We start from the raw sequence: 19,615 nt of genomic DNA, 5'->3' as shown, positions 1-19,615 counted from the left end.
TTCAGTTTGAAGGTAATAGTGTCTTAAGTTATGCTCCGGATACGTTTTTCAGTTTTAAGTAGGGCCGGGAATTATATTCGAATATTCGAAACACTACCAAATATTCAAACATTGAAAAAAACAAATACGAATATTCGGAAAAAAAAAGAATGTTTTTTTTGTTTGTTATTACTTTCAAATTTCAATTAAGATCGTAAATAAACCATTGACCTTTACTTGACCAGGTGTTCACACGTTTGTATGACGCGTGTCAACGATCATCGCCAATTAACTGTGAACATTTTGGGGTCTAGTTGATCAAAAGGGCACCCGTTTAACAGTTTGTAATTTACCTGTTTAACAGTTTAGAATGTATTTTTTCTGATTTTAATTATCTTATTTATTGTTTTCTGTGCTATAATCTTTCTGATTAACCAATAATTGTCTTAAATTTTGTAAAGAAGAACAAGAGCCATGTCAACATGGCCATCCCCCACTGAATGTGTTTGCTCATTGGAAGAATGTATATGTAGTAGAGCAGAAAAACTCCATTTTAAGAGGTCTTTTGGTAATGAAAACTGATGGCTATAGTGATTACAGATTTGAAACCTATGTGAATAATGATGGCTGTGTGAATACTGATGGCTGAAAATAACAAAGGGCAATAACTGAAAAATAATGCAGGGTAGGTTATCATTCTTGTGTGCTGCATCCCTCCTCAGGAAAATCTATCCACCTATGAAGTTACAAGTTGATACCTCAAATACTTTTAAGAAAAAAATTGAATTGAAAAATTCAGTATGAAAAATAACAAAGGGCAATAACTCAAAAATTATAAAAGGTAGAGTTATCATTCTTGTGCACTGCACACCTCCTGAGGTCAAAGGCCTTTTGAGTTATGCTCTGGACAAAAATTAATTTTGAAAAATAACAAAGGGCAATAACTAAACAATTATGCAGGGTAGAGTTATCATTCTTGTGCACTGCACTCCTCCTCAAAGAGATCCATCCACCTATGAAGTTGATACCTCAAATACTTTTTGAGATAAGCTCAGGACAAAATAGCATGAAAAAGAACAAAGGGCAATAACTCAAAAATTATATAGGGAAGTGTTATCATTCTTGCGCACAGCATTCCTCCTCAATAAGATCTATCCACCTATGACATTTCATGTTGATATCTCAAACACTTTTTGAGTCAGCTCCACTCAGGTGAAAAATTAAGTATGAAAAATAACAAAGGGCAATAACTCAAAAATTATGAAAGGTAGAGTTATCATTCTTGTGCACTGCACACCTCCTGAGTGAGATCTATGCACCTATGAAGTTTCATGTTGATATCTAATAGGCATTTTGAGTTATGCTCTGGACAAAAATCAATTTTGAAAAATAAAGGGCAATAACTAAAAAATTATGCAGGGTAGAGTTATCATTCTTGTGCACTGCACTCCTCCTCAATGAGGTCGATCCACCTATGAAGTTTCAAGTTGATAACTCAAATACATTTAGAGATATGCTCCCGACAAAAATGTCGGGCGGAAGGAGACTATTACTAGATCCCCCGCCGCCTTTTCGGAGGGGGATAATAAAACACATTAATCTGCAGTTATGAAAGCATGGTAAGTGTCTATATTTTGTCAGAATATATTTATTCCGTTCATGTTACTTTCCGTTTGATATTTACTGCGTTATAGCTACATTGTGTAAATTTATTTTAAGAATATTTCAACCTTATCTAATATTATAAATAAATAAAACAATATTTAATGCAAGTTAAGTTTCGATATTGGGGCTAAGAGGCTACGATGATTCATATTTCTGTCAATCAAGTCATGTGAGTTACCTCCCATTAATAAGACAAATAGGATTAACTGAAAAAAAGGCAATCAAATTATGAATTTATTTCTAATTGTAAACATATATGTCGATTTACAATATTTAAAATTTAAAAAAAACTTTGACGTAGAAATAATAGTATTTTTAATCCTTATTCATTCCCAGCCCTAGTTTTAAGGTAATAGTGACTTTGACCTTGTGACCCCAAAATTAATAGGAGTCTTCTACCCAATATGGACAATCATCCTATGAAGTTTGAATATTGTGGGCTAAACGAAACTCAAGTTATGCACTCTGAAAACCAAATTTCTAACCGACAGACAGACGCCAAGGGGTATAACATAGTATGCCAGAAATTCTTTCGGGCATATAAAAAGGAAACATTCAGATTTGTTCAAACATTTCTGTTTGGTTTTAGAAAAAGTAAAAAGTTGAGCGTTGCCCCCGCTCGGTGGTGGCTCTTGTTACAATTTGAAATTTGTCCAGGACATAACTCTGAAACTGTAAGAGATATCAACACGAAACTTGGTAGGTAGATAGATCTCATTAGTTAGATAAGCTTTCACATATTGATTGGTGACAACTAATTTTTTTTCCATAATTGAACACTTCTATCTACCCATTTATGACAAGTTGCCATAACAAAATGACCAATAGTATGAGTCAAGGGCTAGAAAGAGGGCATATGTGTCCTTCAACATTTCTTGTCTTTTTTTAGTTCTGTTGACCCCTAAAAGGGGCCAATTGAAATCATATGAGGAAATTAAAGTGTGACTGCCACAAGGATGCTACAGACCAAATATGAAGTAAAGTTGCCCAGCAGTTTCAGAGAAGATGAATGTTGACACATGACAATGGAGCATTCCCCTTTGATACTAACAGCTCACCCTGAACCTTCGGTTGAGTGCTGAAATTTAAATGAGCTGCGAATTGCATTCCTTTACTAAATATATATGTATCATATTCTATTTTTTGCAAGGAATAAAGAAATTTAACTAAAAACATTTATATCAAATATTCCAATGAAAAATACTGCAGTTGGAGAGGAAAGAGGATTGTAGAGTGGGTATAAAGGTGGAAGGTGGGTGGGGGGTTTATAAGTGGCCAATCAACGCACATTGAGGGCCTTGACACAATAGCTCTCCATTATCATTTTTGCTCAGTTAAGCTAATACATTCTTTATTTTACACTCATTTAAAAATATTTTGGTCATATCTTGGCAGTTGATCCACCTAACACGCTTTCTTTGATACTGAACCAGTAATTACCAATTCCCTCAGCCCCCCTCCCATCCCAAGCAAGTGACCTAACACTTACCCTTCATAATAACTGAATCAGCCTCGAGCAAACAAATGACCATTGACTTAATTGTCAGGAAGAAATTTTGTCTTGCCCGAGGATCGTACCAGCAGGGACCCCTGTATTACTAGTCTGATGCTCTCCGTATTTTGTCTTGCCCGAGGATCGTACCAGCAGCGACCCCTGCATTACTAGTCTGATGCTCTCTGTATTGAGCTAAGCAAGTCACTTAAAAACAAAAATAATGCTCTGAAAACAGTTATTTTACAACATATAAAAAAAACAGTTAATTTACAACGTATTCTAGAGAAAAATCATCAAAAGTAAATGTTTGGTACAAAGTTCATATCAAATAATGTTCAAAAATCAGCATTCCTTGCTTGCATTTTCAGGCAATAAAGTTGTATTTTCAAGCTTTGTATTTGCAGTTGTATACGGCAGGGTTGTTAGGTAATTGTTGGAACTGACAAGTTCATTGCTTGTTGAATATATGCAGCTCTGTGGAGGTGTGTTGGCAACTAGACTTGGGTAATACTGGTACAAAGTTGAGTCTGTGGAGTAGGTTGACCTGAATGTGGTAGAATCAAGGAGTGAGGACTTGTTGGCATTGTACGTGTTAAACATCTGCTGTGCTGCATTATATCCATCATTGTATGAGGATGATGAGTGTATACCACTGAAAGTCTGTAAAAAATAAGTCAGATAAGAATGAAATCAGTTCTAGGCTGTCCATTTTCTTGTGTATAATAATAGTATACAAGAATACACATTTTTCCCACAAAATTCACCCATTCTCAATAAAATGAAGCATTTGAGGATGGAAAATATTAAAAATCATTGTGTCATTTTACTAAATGCTTACTTCGCTGAAGTAAAAGTTTAGGGTATTTTGCAAGTTTGCCAGAAATTTTTTCAACAAGAAACTATAATATCACATGATAGCATTTTTTTCCGTAATGACACTGTATTTCCTCGGTTACATAGATTTCAGATCTAATAATGTAACATATTGACTTCATATTATAATAACAAATGTCTGTAAAATATATCAAAATCTGTAAATTCTCTATCTAAAGGGACTTTCTAGCCAAGGAAAATTCAAGGAAGTTTGGTACATGTGCCATACTAATTTTCAGTTTAGTTCTTCAACATTAAATATTCATAGAATGCAAAATGAGTCAATTTTGAAAATGTTTGTTTGTTTGATTGGGTTTTATGTCACATTGACACAGTATAGGTCATATTGTGACGTTCAAGCTTTACTGGTGGAGGAAGACCTCAGGTGCCCTTCCGTGCATCATTTCAGGCATGAACGACACCTGAGTAGAACCACCGACATTCCGTAAGCTAGCTGGATAGCTTCCTCACATGAAAAAATCCAAGTCCCTGGCAGGATTCGAACCCACAGCAGTGAGGGGCAAGTGGTTTGTAGTCAACGACCTTAACCACTTGGCCACAGACGCCCCTTTTGGAAATGATTATTTTATGTCCTTATTCAAAGAATGATATATCAAATATCAATGCATACACAAATGTTGTATTTAGCAACTTTTTTTCAAAATATTCAATTTTCCACTTTCTTCATATTTGGAAACTTTTTTGCTAAGCAGCTCTATATTTATCCCCATATAACATGTCACGTATGTTTCATTTATTCAAATACAAGTAATTTTAGGTAAAGAAAACGGTGAATTTTATTTTTTTAAAAATTATTTATATTGTTGGATATTATTTTAACATAATTATATATAGAATTAAATACAGCCAGTAAGCTCTTTGCAGAAACGAATTAGTTGTTGTTGAGAACATCAACAGCTTGTTATATATTTTTTAACATTTCTGCTGGTACATCAATATATTATGAAAATATCTTTCCTTTGCAAAAACACTTTTGTATCTTCTTACATCTTACACAAGGTAACCATTACTAACAGGCATGCCAATCCCAATTTTATCTTTGATGTAAAAAAAATTGTTGAATTGTAAGTTTTTGAGTAACGTATGTTTCACACTGGCTTATGAACCTTATCACAGAATTGAAACTTACATGTAAAATCAACTTTTTTTTATTTAGGAATCAAATTTGCATCATTCTATTGTCATAAAATACGATTTTATGTTTTTTATATTTGCATGTGTAAACAATATCAAGTCTGTTTTATAAAAGTAACGTTTGTTTTCACTGTGGTTATTCAAATAAGTTAAAATTCAACCAAAGTTTACAGAGTTTACTTACTAATGTAAAATAGAACTTAATAGTGAGTTATATGTGTTGTCTGACTTGAATTTCCCTTTTGATGAAATTACTTTAAAAAGTTGGTACATTGACAGTGGGTTGAAAAATGAAGCCACAGCGTATCACCCGCCATAATTTGTGGTAAATATATAAAGTCACATACATGTCAATTTTTTTTCTTGTTTGGAATCTTCCTTGAATGGATTAGCTCTTAAACAATAGTAACATAGGTTCTTTTTTAAAATGCTGTTGAAAAGATTTGAATAAAAAATTACAATTTTTGAAAACAGAATGATATTTGAGAGACTACAAGCTTATTTTTGCTGGTAATTATATATATGCTTTATTATTAAGCATACATTGATTCAATTATGGCAATTACCTTTCCCTCAAGTAAACCCTTCGCATAAGAGCTACCAAGTGGAACATCAAATGCCGTGTTTTATTGAGAATGAGCGAATTATCAAGCAACATTTTTCTTGAATTAGAATGTGATAAATAACAGCATTATTCCTAAGAAAGAAACGGAACTTTTTATGCCAATGCAGCATCTGTGTGTGTGTTCTATAGATTATATAATGAACTTAAAAAATCTTCTCCGTCAATATTCAACCAAACTTAACGGGATTGTTTCTAAAAATGGGTGAAGGCTTCCAAAGTTGTTCAAAAATTTTCTTTCCATGCAGGAATCTGGTTGTCATGCCAACCAAAGGCTTAAGATATTTTGCATGAGGCATTAGAATTAGAGAGTTAAAATCAATCAATATGCTCAAAAATCCGAATATAGCAAATGAGTGGTATTTTCAAAACTGATTTCCTGTCAGGTTTGGAGTTTTGCATTTAACATTTAAATTACTGTTGCATGTATACTATAGTTTCATATGTTTTGGGAAATGTTTATACAGTAAACTTCACTCATAGCGAACACGGATATAGCGAACTTCCGGTTATAAGGAACAATTTATTTTATAACATGGTTATAGGGAATAATCGCCTATAAGGAACTCATTTTAGTTAAAAGTAAATTAGAAAATTACACTTTTATAAAGAACTCCAAAATATCGGCAATCCTTTGAATTTGTATAGCAGTATGTAATAGTTTTCTTTTTAGGATATATTTAGCACCAAGAAAAAACGGTTATTCCTTTTATTCTATTATTTTTTTATCTTTAATACTTTTTCTCGAGTAAAATAATGATCATTCATAACCGGAATCAACATAATCACACATGCTTACTAATCCATTCAAAACTACAAAGTATGCTTGATTGAAATGAAAAGAAATCTACATGTATATCTTTCATCAGAAAAAGTCACCCATAAAATATAATAAGACTTTCAATATAAAAGGAAGGAAAAATTGAAAATCTTATTTATTCTTAATCATAGAAAGAAAACGAAAAGCACTGAGTTTAAAAAGAAAATATGATATTTTATGAGAAATTGCAAACGGGAGTTAAGCTAAAACTGAAATAGCAAAGGATTTTCAAATTCTAGGGTATTGTGTCTAAAAAAGAATAAATGATTATTTTTTCTTAATCAAATGATTTTCAAAATGGAGGACAATTACAAACAATCAGTTCGTTATATGTAAATCTGTTCGCTATAAAAACTCCTGATACATGAAACTAATTCCCTATATGCTTACAAGAAACTCCGGTTATAAGGAACAGACTTTAAATGTCCCAATAAGTTCGTTATAAGCGAAGTTTACTGAAAGAGGATACTGTAAATCTGGAATATTTCGTGATGTTTTAATTTTCGCTATTATTCGCGAAAAGGCTGCATTGACAATTCATCATACTGAGAAAATTTATAACACAACATGCATTATACAAGCTTTTTGAGCTTAAGGCCCCTGTGACCTTGACCTTAAGGGTCATCTTCTAATCATAAATAACCTCCATGCCAAATATGAAGACTGTGACTGTGGGTCAAAGCGCTACGAATCTTAAGTTATTGAGCGGACAGGCTTTTTTCAATCAAGGTCCCTGTGACCTTGACCTTTGACCCAATGATCTCAAAATCAATAGGGGTCATCTACTCTTCGTGACCAACCTCCATGCCAAATATTAAGACTGTGGGTCAAAGGATTCTTGAGTTATTGGGCGGACAGGCTTTTTTTAGTTAAGACCCCTGTGACCTTGACCTTTGACCTCAAAATCAATAAAGGTTATCTACTCATCGTGACTAACCTCCATGCCAAATATGAAGACTGTGACTGTGGGTCAAAGTAATCTTAAGTTATTGGGCAAACAGGCTTTTTTCAATCAAGACCCTTGTGACCTTGACCTTTGACCAAGTGACCTCAAAATCAAAAAGGTCATCTACTAATCATGACTAAACTGCATAACAAATATGAAGACTGTGGGTCAAAGGAATCTGAAGTAATTGGGCGGACAAGGAACAACCGACTAGACGTCAAGCTGATTCCAGTATACCCATCTTACAACTTTGTTGTGCAGGGGTATAATGTGTACAACGTTTTATTTACATAATAATCAAGATATGAAGGTTGACTAGCAGATTTCCAATTCATTCTTTTCTCATGTATATTTAAAACTAAAAGCTAACATTATTTTCAAAAAAATTTCAACAAATTACGCACGTTACAGATAAATGTGAACACATTATATTGTTTAGATAATGTTAGAGTAACGAAGAAACTGTAATCAACAGACAAGTTTAGAATTTAAGTTCAAGTATTATCAACAAATATATAACACTTTTTTTACAAACATTTAATGCTAATTATAAAACAATAACCAAGTATGACAAAGTATTTCAAAAAAGCCCTTTCATAATAAATCAATTATGTTGGTTCATGAAATCGAAAACTGTCACTTAATGTGATAACATTAAAAGGTATATTTACCTAAATTGATAGGTACAGTCAAGAAATTAACAAAATAGAGACATTCTACCCTGCTGTACTGTGGAAAAAACACAAAAATCACTAATTTAAAATTCTGACCCTGCCCTCGCGAATTCATGAATACGTGAAATAAATTGGGGATGGGGTTTTCGCGAAATAAAGATCACGCTAATATAAAGTGATTTACAGTTATCGTTTGACCATAAGCAATAGTATTGTGTAAACAAGAGGGCCATGATGGCCCTAGATCACTCACCTGACCCATCAAACTCATCCCAGCAATTACCTAGACAAGCATTTTGACCAAGTTTCATGACAGGTGAGTCAAAAATGTGACAACTAGAGTGTTAACAAGGATTATCCATTTTTGAGCACTGTGACCTAGTTTTTTACCCAAGGTTACCCATATTCAAACTTGACCTAGAAATCATCAAAACAATCTTTCAGACCAATTTCCAGGATACTTGGATTAAAACAGTAGCCACTAGAGTGTTAACAAGATTTTTCTATTTTTAGCTCCGGTGACCCATGTTCGAACTCATCCGAGCAATTACCTAGACATGCATGCTGACCAAGTTTGATGATAAATGAGTCAAAAATGCAACAAATAGAGTGTTAATAAGGTTTTTCCATATTCAGGCGGTGTGACCTAGTTTTTCATCCGAGATGACCCATGTTCGAACGTGACCTAGAAATCATCAAAACAAACTTTCAGACCAATTTACAGGATATTTGGATGAAAACAGTAGCCCCTAGAGTGTTAATAAAATTTTTCTATTTTTAGCTGCGGTGACCTAGTTTTTCATCCGAGAAGACCCATGTTTAATTTCATCCGAGCAATGACCTAAACAAGCATCCTGACCAAGTTTGATGATAATTGAGTCAAAAATGTGACCACTAGAATGTCAACAAGGTTTTTCCATATACACATCTCCTCTTGGTATTGAAGGTTCCCATAAAGTTTCACTGAATTTCAGTCAGTAGTTGCAGAGAAGAAGCGGGGAAACCATTATTGCTCTATAACTAATCAAGAGCTATATAACTCTGAATTTAAGGGTCTGACCAGAACAAGCCAAAGATATGTGCATCTCCTCTTCATTATGATGATTCCCATAAAGTTTTGTTGGATTCCAGCCAGTAGTTGCAGAAAAGTAGTGCGGAAACAATTTTTGCTCTATATGCATACTGCATAACTAATCAAGGTCCATAACTCTGAGTTAAAGTGTCTGACCGGAACAAGGCAACGATATGCGCATCTCCTCTTGGTATTGAAGGTTCCCATAAAGTTTTGTTGAATTCCAGCCAGTAGTCGCACTAGCCCGGAAACGGAATTCAGACAGACGGATGGACGTTTATAATATATTTGTTTGTTTCATTTTACGCCTTTTCCCAACAGTTTGTTTGTTTGTTTGTTTAATTTTACGCCTTTTTTCCAACAGTATTTCAGTCATATAGGCGGGTAGTTTCCTAACCATCGTTCCTGGAGAGTTACACCAGTACTAGACTACCTTCCTCCGCGCTAAACTACCAAAGCATCTCCCGGGGATCGAACCCACGCCAGAGAGGTACCTGAATTAGAAGTCATCGATTCTCTTTGATCCTATTCATTCCGTTTTTTTTTTCCCAACAGTATTTCAGTCAAAATGGAATGAATAGGATCAAAGAGAATTTACTGTTACCCATTGTTCTCCAAGTCACACAAGTACCTCTGGGTTTGTATGGAGGGATGAAAGGACCGACAACAACAAAACAATATCCCCCTCCTGATCCATCGGTGGGGGATAACAACCCAAATGATGACGAGGAACAATGCACAACGCCTGACGCGGGACATAGCCCCATCACTATACCTCACCTTGACCACTTCGCGAAAAACCTTAATAGTTATGAAAATTGTGAAAAACATGCACGTTTAACAACATTGTAGGCATTACCTGTAAAAAAAAAAGGACCAGTTCTGAGAAGAGAACAAGAGGGCCCAGAGGGCCCTGGATCGCTCACCTGCGAAATAGGTAAAAATGTCAAACTGGAGCCCCGTTTCACCCCAGAAGCACAATTTGAAAACAAGGGACAGTTTTATCTGAACAATTTTGTGTACTGTCACCAAGGAAATTTTTATGTAAATTTATTTCAAAATTGAACCAGTGGTTTAGATGTTGTTTAGATGTTGTTGTTTTCTAATTTTAGCTCTGGCCGCCATTTTATTAAACAGTTCAGCCTGTCACTAAGTGAGAGGTGAGCTAATAAAAAGATGACAGAAAAAGAGAAGGAAAACAAACACTGACCTGGCTGGGGATTGAACTGTCGACTTCCATTCCCTTGGGCTGGGTTAATTTTGAACCTAGGGGTTTTATTTCAACAAACATGGTAGACATACACATGTTTCATGCTAAATATCTAAGCTCTACCTCTTTTGGATTTTCATAAGAAGATTACTTAATTTTTTACTATTATTTTTTATAAGGAAAATCAATGAACCCCCGGGGCCAGGGCCAATTTTAACCCTAGGGTTTTTATTTGAACAAGCTTGGTAGACATCCACTAGAAGATAATTCATGACAAATATCTAAGCTCTAGCTCTATCGGTTTTTTAACAAGAGGATTTTTTAAGTTTTCACTATATAGATACAGGGAAAATCAATGACCCCCAGGGTGGGGACAATTTTAACCCTAGGGCTTTTATTTGAACAAACTTGGTAGACAACCACTAGAAGATGTTTCATGCCAAATATCTAAACTCTAGCTCTTTCAGTTTTTACAAGAAGATTTTTTTAGTTTTTACAATATGTATATAATGAAAATCAAAGACCCCCGGGGCTGGGCCAATTTTGACACCAGGGCTATAATTTGAACAATTTTTGTAGAGTTTAAGTAGATGATGTAACATACAAAATATCTAAGCCTTAGGCCTTGCACTCTAATATAAGAATTTTTTTTAAAGATTTCATTTCAAAAATACACAAATGTATATTTTTAGCCCTCCTGACCCAGATGTTCAATTAAGCAGGACCATTTGAACAATTTTAGTAAAGCTTAATGCTAGGAACATCCCAGGAAAATTTAATCACATTTTGCCCAGTGGTTTCTGAGAAGAAGTTGTTTGTATAAATAGTTGACGACTGCCGCACTGATGGTGATCACAAAAGCTCACCTTGAGCACTTTGTGCTTAGGTGAGCTAAAAAATCTGTAACACAGATGCTGCAGTCTCATGCATAAAAAATGCCTTACTTTGTTATTCCTGCTTCTGTTAGCAGCTTTGTATACATTCCTCAATATTACCACTTAAGAATAACTCCATTACCAATATAAATACTTTACCTTTTCCTCACCAAGAATCATTGATTTACTGTACGACTGTGAATTGTATGTTGGTACAACATCTGTATGACCTGCCACTGTAAATATATAACATGTCATTGTCACAATGTATACCACCACAAATGCTGAGTCTCAAGAAAGTGAAAAATTAGATCTCAGAGTGATAAATTGAAAGTCCATACATACAATTTTACAATTCATCTCACCTTTGACCTCTTAAATGTGACTTTAAATAATGTGAGACACTCCCCTTTAATATGATAAACATTTATTGCATGTTTTATTAAAATAACTTGATGCATGTAAAAGTATTCCTCTGATCTCCCGCTCTGATCTCTCAGTGTAAACTTTTCCTTTATGTTGCATACACCACTGCATCACACGATGTGATATTATATAATTATTGACTAGTGAGCCATTGAATATGATGTGTTATTCACCAGCAGATGGTATATTGACCTAGGCGATATCCTAGGTCAATATAATTTTAAACTGGGTGATGCTCCCCAAATAGGTTTTGGACGCAGAAAAGTACACCTCTTGTAGTTTCAGTTATGTCCCGGACAATGTTCAAAGTGCAATAATTTCAAAAATAGGCAAGGCAGAGTAACTGTTCTTTGCACTGCACTTCTACCCAACTAGAAGTAGAAATACATTTATGTGGTTATCAATATTTCAAAACAACAAAATGATACAAACCCTTTAGAAAACAGATAAAATAGTGAGGAAATGGTCAGTGTAAGAAACTGGAATCACTGTTCTAGTGCACTTCATGTTATCAGATGCACGTTTGAGATAGGCATTTAACAGTTGCATAAGACAGGCTGTCTGATGCCTTAACAGAACATTTTAGCTAAGTTATTTCAAAATTCTTTGATGGAGTCTTATTTCTACAGCCCCCTTTTTTCTTCCAAAAGGCAGGGAACAATTATCATATACAGAGTTTATCTCTTATACCTTTGAAGTTATTCTCTGGATACGAAAACACAGACTTTGATATCTTTTAATTGTAAGTGTGACCTTGTAAGACCAAACTTATAATGTACCCTATAACAGACTATATTAATCTTTGCCTTGACCTTAGTGTAGGCCAAGCGCGACACCCCTTTTGAAATGAAATCAGATTTTGTGAAAGGGCAATTGCAACTTCTCAGGCCTTTTCGTCCGCCACAATAGCCGAACATTCCGATTGGTATGAGGGTGCTTGATTATCAACAAGATTGCATTTGAGAAAAATGCTATGCCACCGCAATAATACAACACTAAATAGTAGTGTAGGAACAGATTTTTTTGTTTCTATACAATTGAAGATTGTCATAATGCATATCTAATTCTTATTATCAGATTAGTGGTTAAATCTATTGTTAACTCAATAAAAGATCAGAGTAGGAATATATCAATGCACTTGAGTCTAGTGAATTTGGTGGTGAAGGTCATATTTCACACAGCCTAAAATTTCATGACTGCATCAAAGGACAACATGTAATACACTTTGTCAAAATCTAGGTCAGCTGATATCAAAGTTCACTTTTAATTTTGACACTAGAGGCAAAATTTGAACAACTTTGGTAGAGTACCTATAGATGATATCATTTAACAAATATTAAAGCTCTAAGCCTTGTACCTTCAGACAATAAGATTTTTTTTGATTTTTTACTATATGTATATATTGAAAATCAATGACCCCGGGGCGGGGGCAATTTTGACCCCAGGGCTATTATTTGAACATTCTTGCTAGAGGTTCACTTCACAATGTTTCATGCAAAGTATCTAACCTCTAGCATTTGTCAATTGCTAGAAGAAATTTTTTTAAAGTTTTTACTATGTAAATATGAGGAAAATCAATGACCCCCGGGGCCGGGCCGATTTTGACCATAGGGCTATAATTTGAACAAATTATATCTAAGCAAAATATCTAAGCTCTAGGCCTATGGGTCTTTACAAAAAGGTATTTTAAGTTTTTACTATATGTACATATAGTGAAAATCAATGACCCCCGGGGCGGAGCCGATTTTGACCCCAGGGCTATAATTTGAACAATCTTGGTAGAGGTCTACCAGACAATGCCTTATGCAAAATATCTAAGCTCTAGGCCTTTTGGGTCTTTACAAGAAGATTTTTTAAATTTATTCTTATAATTCCTTTTGGTTGCCATGGCAACCAGATTTCTGCATGGAATTAATTTCTTTGAACAACTTTGGAAGCCCTTCACCCAAGGATCAATCCTGCCAAGTTTGGTTGAAATTGGACTGGTGGTTTTTCACAAGAAGATTTTTTAAGTTCACTATATAATCTATATAACACACACACACACAAACAAACAAACAAACACACATACACACAGGTGAATCGCTATATGCCACCGCATCGCAGATGCTGCGGTGGCATAAAAATGAAATGTCGTGATATGTACAATGAATAGCAAACTGGATAATTTCGCAATGTTAACATAATTATTCAAATGATATTATCTTATCCGTCAATTAATCGCGCTCTTCGGTATTTTAAATAATCATTTTGTAGTACACAGTGGGTTATTACCTATAAAAAGAATGATGACCTTAACATTGTGAAAGTCCAAAAATCTGTTTATAGAAGTAGTTTTAGTTTACCGAAACAGTCATTCATGTCGCGCTATGGTATTAAATCATGAAATTGCAGGAAATGTTAAAACAATTAATTGCACTCTTTAAGTAGGCAATTTTTACGAATTGTTATATCATAGGATTATCATTTTTCATCTGCAATTTTAACATGATTTATTACGGGTTTATTGATTGGAATATAAACACACTGATGGGTCAGACGAGGTTTTTGAAGTAATTCATTAAAAAAGTAGATTGATCTCCCAAATAAATCAATTAACAGACTTTGTTCATATCACTTATTATTTTGTATGTTACAAAGAAAATACCGCATGAACTTGAAATTCTATCAAATAACCAATATTAATGATAATATCCAAAAATAACCCTATATAGTATAAATAAACTTATACCATATAGGGGGTATATTTTGGATATTATAGACCTGTATATTTTGGATATTATCATTAATATTGATAGAATTAAAGTTCCTGTGGAAAAAACATTTAATATTCAAATCTCTAGCATGCCTACCAAAGTTCATGATGAACAAATTGTCTTTTGTCCGCCCATTCATAAATGATATACAATACTCACTGTTTAAAACCAATTAACCATAATCAAGTGAAATGTTTATATATTATATATCTATCTGGTCATCAGATGTCTACTAGTTCTTTTGTTATTTTCTTTTGTTTAATAGAGGGCCATGGCCCCTTATTTTATTGTTAGGGAATGAACTTTATTGTTTTCTTTTGTTCTGTTTACAGTTACATGGCCCCCAACTTTCCTTAAATAGACAGATGGACTGACATAGCCTATTTCTATATCCCACTTTTTTCTTCTAAAGACACACCATAAACAAGATGACATTAGGCATTCAACAATTACGCAAATGCTGGGCAAAGAAAATTAATTCAAGTTTCATCTCCCACATATTCCCCCAAGGAGCCCCACATAGAGATGACGCAGCTATCTGCTGGAACTAAAAAATATCAGAATGAGGCTAAACGGCTGGGCTATCAGCACTAGAGAAAATTTCACAATTTATATCTTTAAAAAATCACAGTATTTAACGTAAAATCAATACTAATTCTACACTTTTATAAAGAAAAGAAATATTTAGGATAACATTTCGGAGAATTTCAAACGGTAAGTGCCTAAATTTATCTTAGAATTTCCGATACTTATATTGTGTGGTTTCTATCAGAAACCCCATGCGAATTAATATGTCGATAACAGGACAACGCATGTATCAACAACATCGAACTCAAATTACAATGCTTCAAAGCATTAACAAAAACATAAAATGTTCATTACCCTACTTCTTTTTGTTTGTGTATATCAATAAGGTTTTTCCGAAATTGATAGTAAATTTAGATTTGCGAGAGAAGAACGAAACTGTCTTCCAGTCATAAAATGACGAATTTGAAAATATCTCTAAACTGGATGAAATTTTTTATCGATTTTCCATGACATCTATTTCCATAAAATGGATAAATAAAACACCTTTCATAAAATGAATTATCGTCGCCGTAAAATGGCAAGATATCAGAAACAAGAAAATATTCTAAACAATGGCAGAATAGAATTTGCATAAAAAACTAGGTCATACCGTATAAGTACTTATTTCTGCGGGCTCAATATTCTGCGATTTTGGTTAAAATAAGGGGTTTTAAATTTCTGCGTATCTTATTTCTGCGGTTTCATCATTCTCGCATTGATGTTTTTTATTTCAGCGTTTTAATAAAGATATTTTTACAAAATTTCCCGATACAAACAGACAACATTTCAAGATTTGTTGATGTAACGTGTACATTACTTCCGCTAAACATACAGACGATTTATAATGTGTGTTCATCGTAGTCACCATGTATCTGTATATAAACGTTAATAAACAAAAAAACAACAACGTACAATGACAACAATTAATTGTAATACTGCATGTGTATAATTATGAAGTGTGAAAAATAAACTATGGTAAAATACCACGTAGACACAATATATTGTACAAAATACAAAAGGGTATGTTTATTGCACCCGTCAAACTATAATAGTTTTATTTTAAATAAATCAAGCTAAGGGTGAGCGAAAATCATACAAATATGATATCTTTTTAACAAAAAGAAAAAGTAAAGTAACTTTTTTTCTAATATTTTATTCATGACGGATACATAAAGAAAACTTCCCATCTAAAAAAGCTGATAACGGTACATGGTAATGTAATTATAAAATACAGGTAGTTGACATATTCCGACATACATGTAGAAATAGCAAAAGGCTTAATTTTCTGCGGTTTTTAAATCTGCGGTGTCGTTATAAACCGCAGAAATAGCAGAAATAAAGTTCCCGCAGAAAAAAGTACTTATACGGTATGTAGAATTCGCCTTATATCGTTGTCGTCTTCAATGATAAAAGGTGTCTAAGTAAACCTTAGTTTAAACATGCTATTGTACGATATAAAATATCATCAACACTCTCTTGTTTACAATTTGAAATACACGTGGGTTTGTTTTTTTTGAAAGATGGAAACACGAGGTTTGGGTGGAAATGACACCGAACGGGAAAGTGCGCATGCGCACCCACCGGAAGACAAAATAGACAATGTTGTAATCAAACTGGATACACAGTTGTCGCGCTTTAGCGAGGCAACAAAAAACTTAACAAGAGGGCCATGATGGCCCTGGATCGCTCACCTGACACAACCGCATCCAAGCAATGTCTTAAACAAGCATCATGACCAAGTTTGATGCGACTGAGTCAAACATGTGACCTCTAGTGTGTTATAAAGATTTTTCCATATTTGGACAATGTGACCTAATTTTTGACTGGACACAACCCATATTCAAACTTGACCTAGAAATCATCAAAACCACCTTCCTGACCAATTTCCAGGAAATTTGGATCAAAACTGCAGCCACTAGAGTGTTAAAAATATTTTTCTATTTTTAGCTCCTGTGACCTAGTTTTTGACCAGACATGACCAATCTTAGCACTTGACCCAGAAAACATCAAAACAACATTCTTGACAAATTTCCTGAATATTTGAATAAAAACTGCAGCCACTAGAGTGTAAACAAGCTTTTTCTATTTTTAACTCCTGTGACCTAGTTTTTGACCTGAGATGGCCCATCTTCGAACTTGACCTAGAAATCATCAAAAACAACCTTCCTGACAAATTTCCAGAATATTTGAATCAATACTGCAGCCACTAGAGTGTTAACAAGCTTTTTCTATGTTTAGCTCCTGTGACCTAGTTTTTGACCGGAGATAACCCATCTTCGAACTTGACCTAGAAATCATCAAAACAACCTTCCTGACAAATTTCAAGAATATTTGGATGAAAACTGCAGCCCCTAATGTGTTAACAAGCTTTTCTATTTTTAGCTCCTGTGACCTAGTTTTTGACCGGAGATGACCCATCTTCGAACTTGACTTAGATATCATCAAAACAACCTTCTTGACAAATTTCCAGAACATTTAGATGAAAACTGCAGCCATTAGAGTGTTAACAAGCTTTTTCTATTTTTAGCTCCTGTGACCTAGTTTTTGACCTGAGATGACCCATCTTCGAACTTGACCTAGAAATCATCAAAACAACCTTTCTGACAAATTTCCAGAATGTTTGATGAAAACTGCAACCATTAGAGTGTTAACAAGCTTTTTCTATTTTTAGCTCCTGTGACCTAGTTTTTGACCAGACATGACCCATCTTCGAACTTGACCTAGAAATCATTAAAACAACCTTCCTGACAAATTTCCAGAATATTTTAATCAAAACTGCAGCCACTAGAGTGTTAACAAGCTTTTTCTATTTTTAGCTCCTGTGACCTAGTTTTTGACCGGTGATAACCCATCTTCGAACTTGACCTGAAAATCATCAAAAACAACCTTCCTGACAAATTTCCAAAATATTTGGATGAAAACTGCAGCCACTAGAGTGTTAACAAGCTTTTTCTATTTTTAGCACCTGGTGACCTAGTTTTTGACCGGACATGACCCATCTTCCAACTTGACCTAGATATCATCAAAACAACCTCCTGACAAATTTCCAGAATATTTGGATGAGAACTGCAGCCACTAGAGTGTTAACAAGCTTTTTCTATTTTTTAGCTCCTGTGACCTAGTTTTTGACCGGACATTACCCATCTTCCAACTTGACCTAGATATCATCAAAAACAACCTTCCTGACAAATTTCCAGAATATTTGGATGAAAACTGCAGCCACTAGAGTGTTAACAAACTTTTTCTATTTTTAGCTCCTGTTGACCTAGTTTTTGACCGGAGATGACCCATCTTCGAACTTGACCTAGATATTATCTAAGCAACCTTCCTGACAAATTTCCAGAATATTTGGATGAAAACTGCAGCCACTAGAGTATTAACAAGCTTTTTCTATTTTTAGCTCCTGTGACCTAGTTTTTGACCAGACATGATCCATCTTTAAACTTGACCTAGATATCATCTAAACAACCTTCCTGACAAATTTCCAGAATATTTGGATGAAAACTGCAGCCTATAGAGTGTTAACAAGCTTTTTCTATTTTTAGCTCCTGTGACCTAGTTTTTTGACCAGACATGACCCATCTTCGAACTTGACCTAGATAAAATCAAAACAACCTTCCTGACAAATTTCCAAAATATATTTGGTGAAAATTGCAGCCACTAGAGTGTTAACAAGCTTTTTCTATTTTTAGCTCCTGTGACCTAGTTTTTGACCAGACATGATCCATCTTCAAACTTGACCTAGATATCATCTAAACAACCTTCCTGACAAATTTCCAGAATATTTGGATGAAAACTGCAGCCTATAGAGTGTTTAACAAGCTTTTTTCTATTTTTAGCTCCTGTGACCTAGTTTTTGACCGGAGATGACCCATCTTTGAACTTGACCTAGAAACCATCAAAACAACTTTCCTGACAAATTTCCAGAATATTTGGATGAAAACTGCGGCCACTAGAGTGTTAACAAGCTTTTTCTATTTTTGCTCCTGTGACCTAGTTTTTGACCGGAGATGACCCATCTTCGAACTTGACCTAGATATCATCAAAACAACCTTCCTGACAAATTTCCAAAATATTTGGATGAAAACTGCAGCCACTAGAGTGTTAACAAGCTTTTTCTATTTTTAGCTCCTGTGACCTAGTTTTTGACCGGAGATGACCCATCTCTTCGAACTTGACCTAGATATCATTAAAACAACCTTTCCTGACAAATTTCCAGAATATTTGTATGAAAACTGCAGCCTCTAGAGTGTTAACAAGCTTTTTCTATTTTTAGCTCCTGTGACCTAGTTTTTGACCCGAGATAACCCATCTTCGAACTCGATCTGTATTTCATTGAGACAAACATTCTGACAAAGTTTGATGATGATCCAATCAAAACTGTGACTGCTAGACTGTTAACAACCCAATTGTTAGAGTGTTAACAAGCTTTTTCTATTTTTAGCTCCTGTGACCTAGTTTTTGACCGTAGATGACCCAT

General features: G+C 34.4%; 1 protein-coding gene across 5 annotated transcripts in view; it reads right to left on the bottom strand.

The window, feature by feature from the left end:
- Nucleotides 1–3,360: 3,360 nt before the first annotated feature.
- LOC132752024 (spermatogenesis- and oogenesis-specific basic helix-loop-helix-containing protein 2-like) overlaps nucleotides 3,361–19,615 on the bottom strand; it is a 119,534-nt gene continuing 103,279 nt past the window's right edge. For all 5 annotated transcript variants that reach the window (XM_060742280.1, XM_060742283.1, XM_060742279.1 and 2 more), the window contains 2 exons: nucleotides 11,546–11,622; nucleotides 3,361–3,799 (listed from right to left, as the gene is read on the bottom strand). In XM_060742280.1, the coding sequence (XP_060598263.1) occupies nucleotides 3,482–3,799; nucleotides 11,546–11,622 (395 nt within the window). In that variant the 3' untranslated portion in view covers nucleotides 3,361–3,481. The remainder of the gene's footprint in view (nucleotides 3,800–11,545; nucleotides 11,623–19,615) is intronic.

The sequence above is a fragment of the Ruditapes philippinarum genome, unplaced genomic scaffold (assembly GCF_026571515.1).
Source record: "Ruditapes philippinarum isolate M1 unplaced genomic scaffold, ASM2657151v2 ctg1786_1_1_1_1, whole genome shotgun sequence".
NCBI lineage: Eukaryota > Metazoa > Mollusca > Bivalvia > Venerida > Veneridae > Ruditapes > Ruditapes philippinarum.
This window is presented reverse-complemented; position numbering and strand designations above follow the sequence as displayed.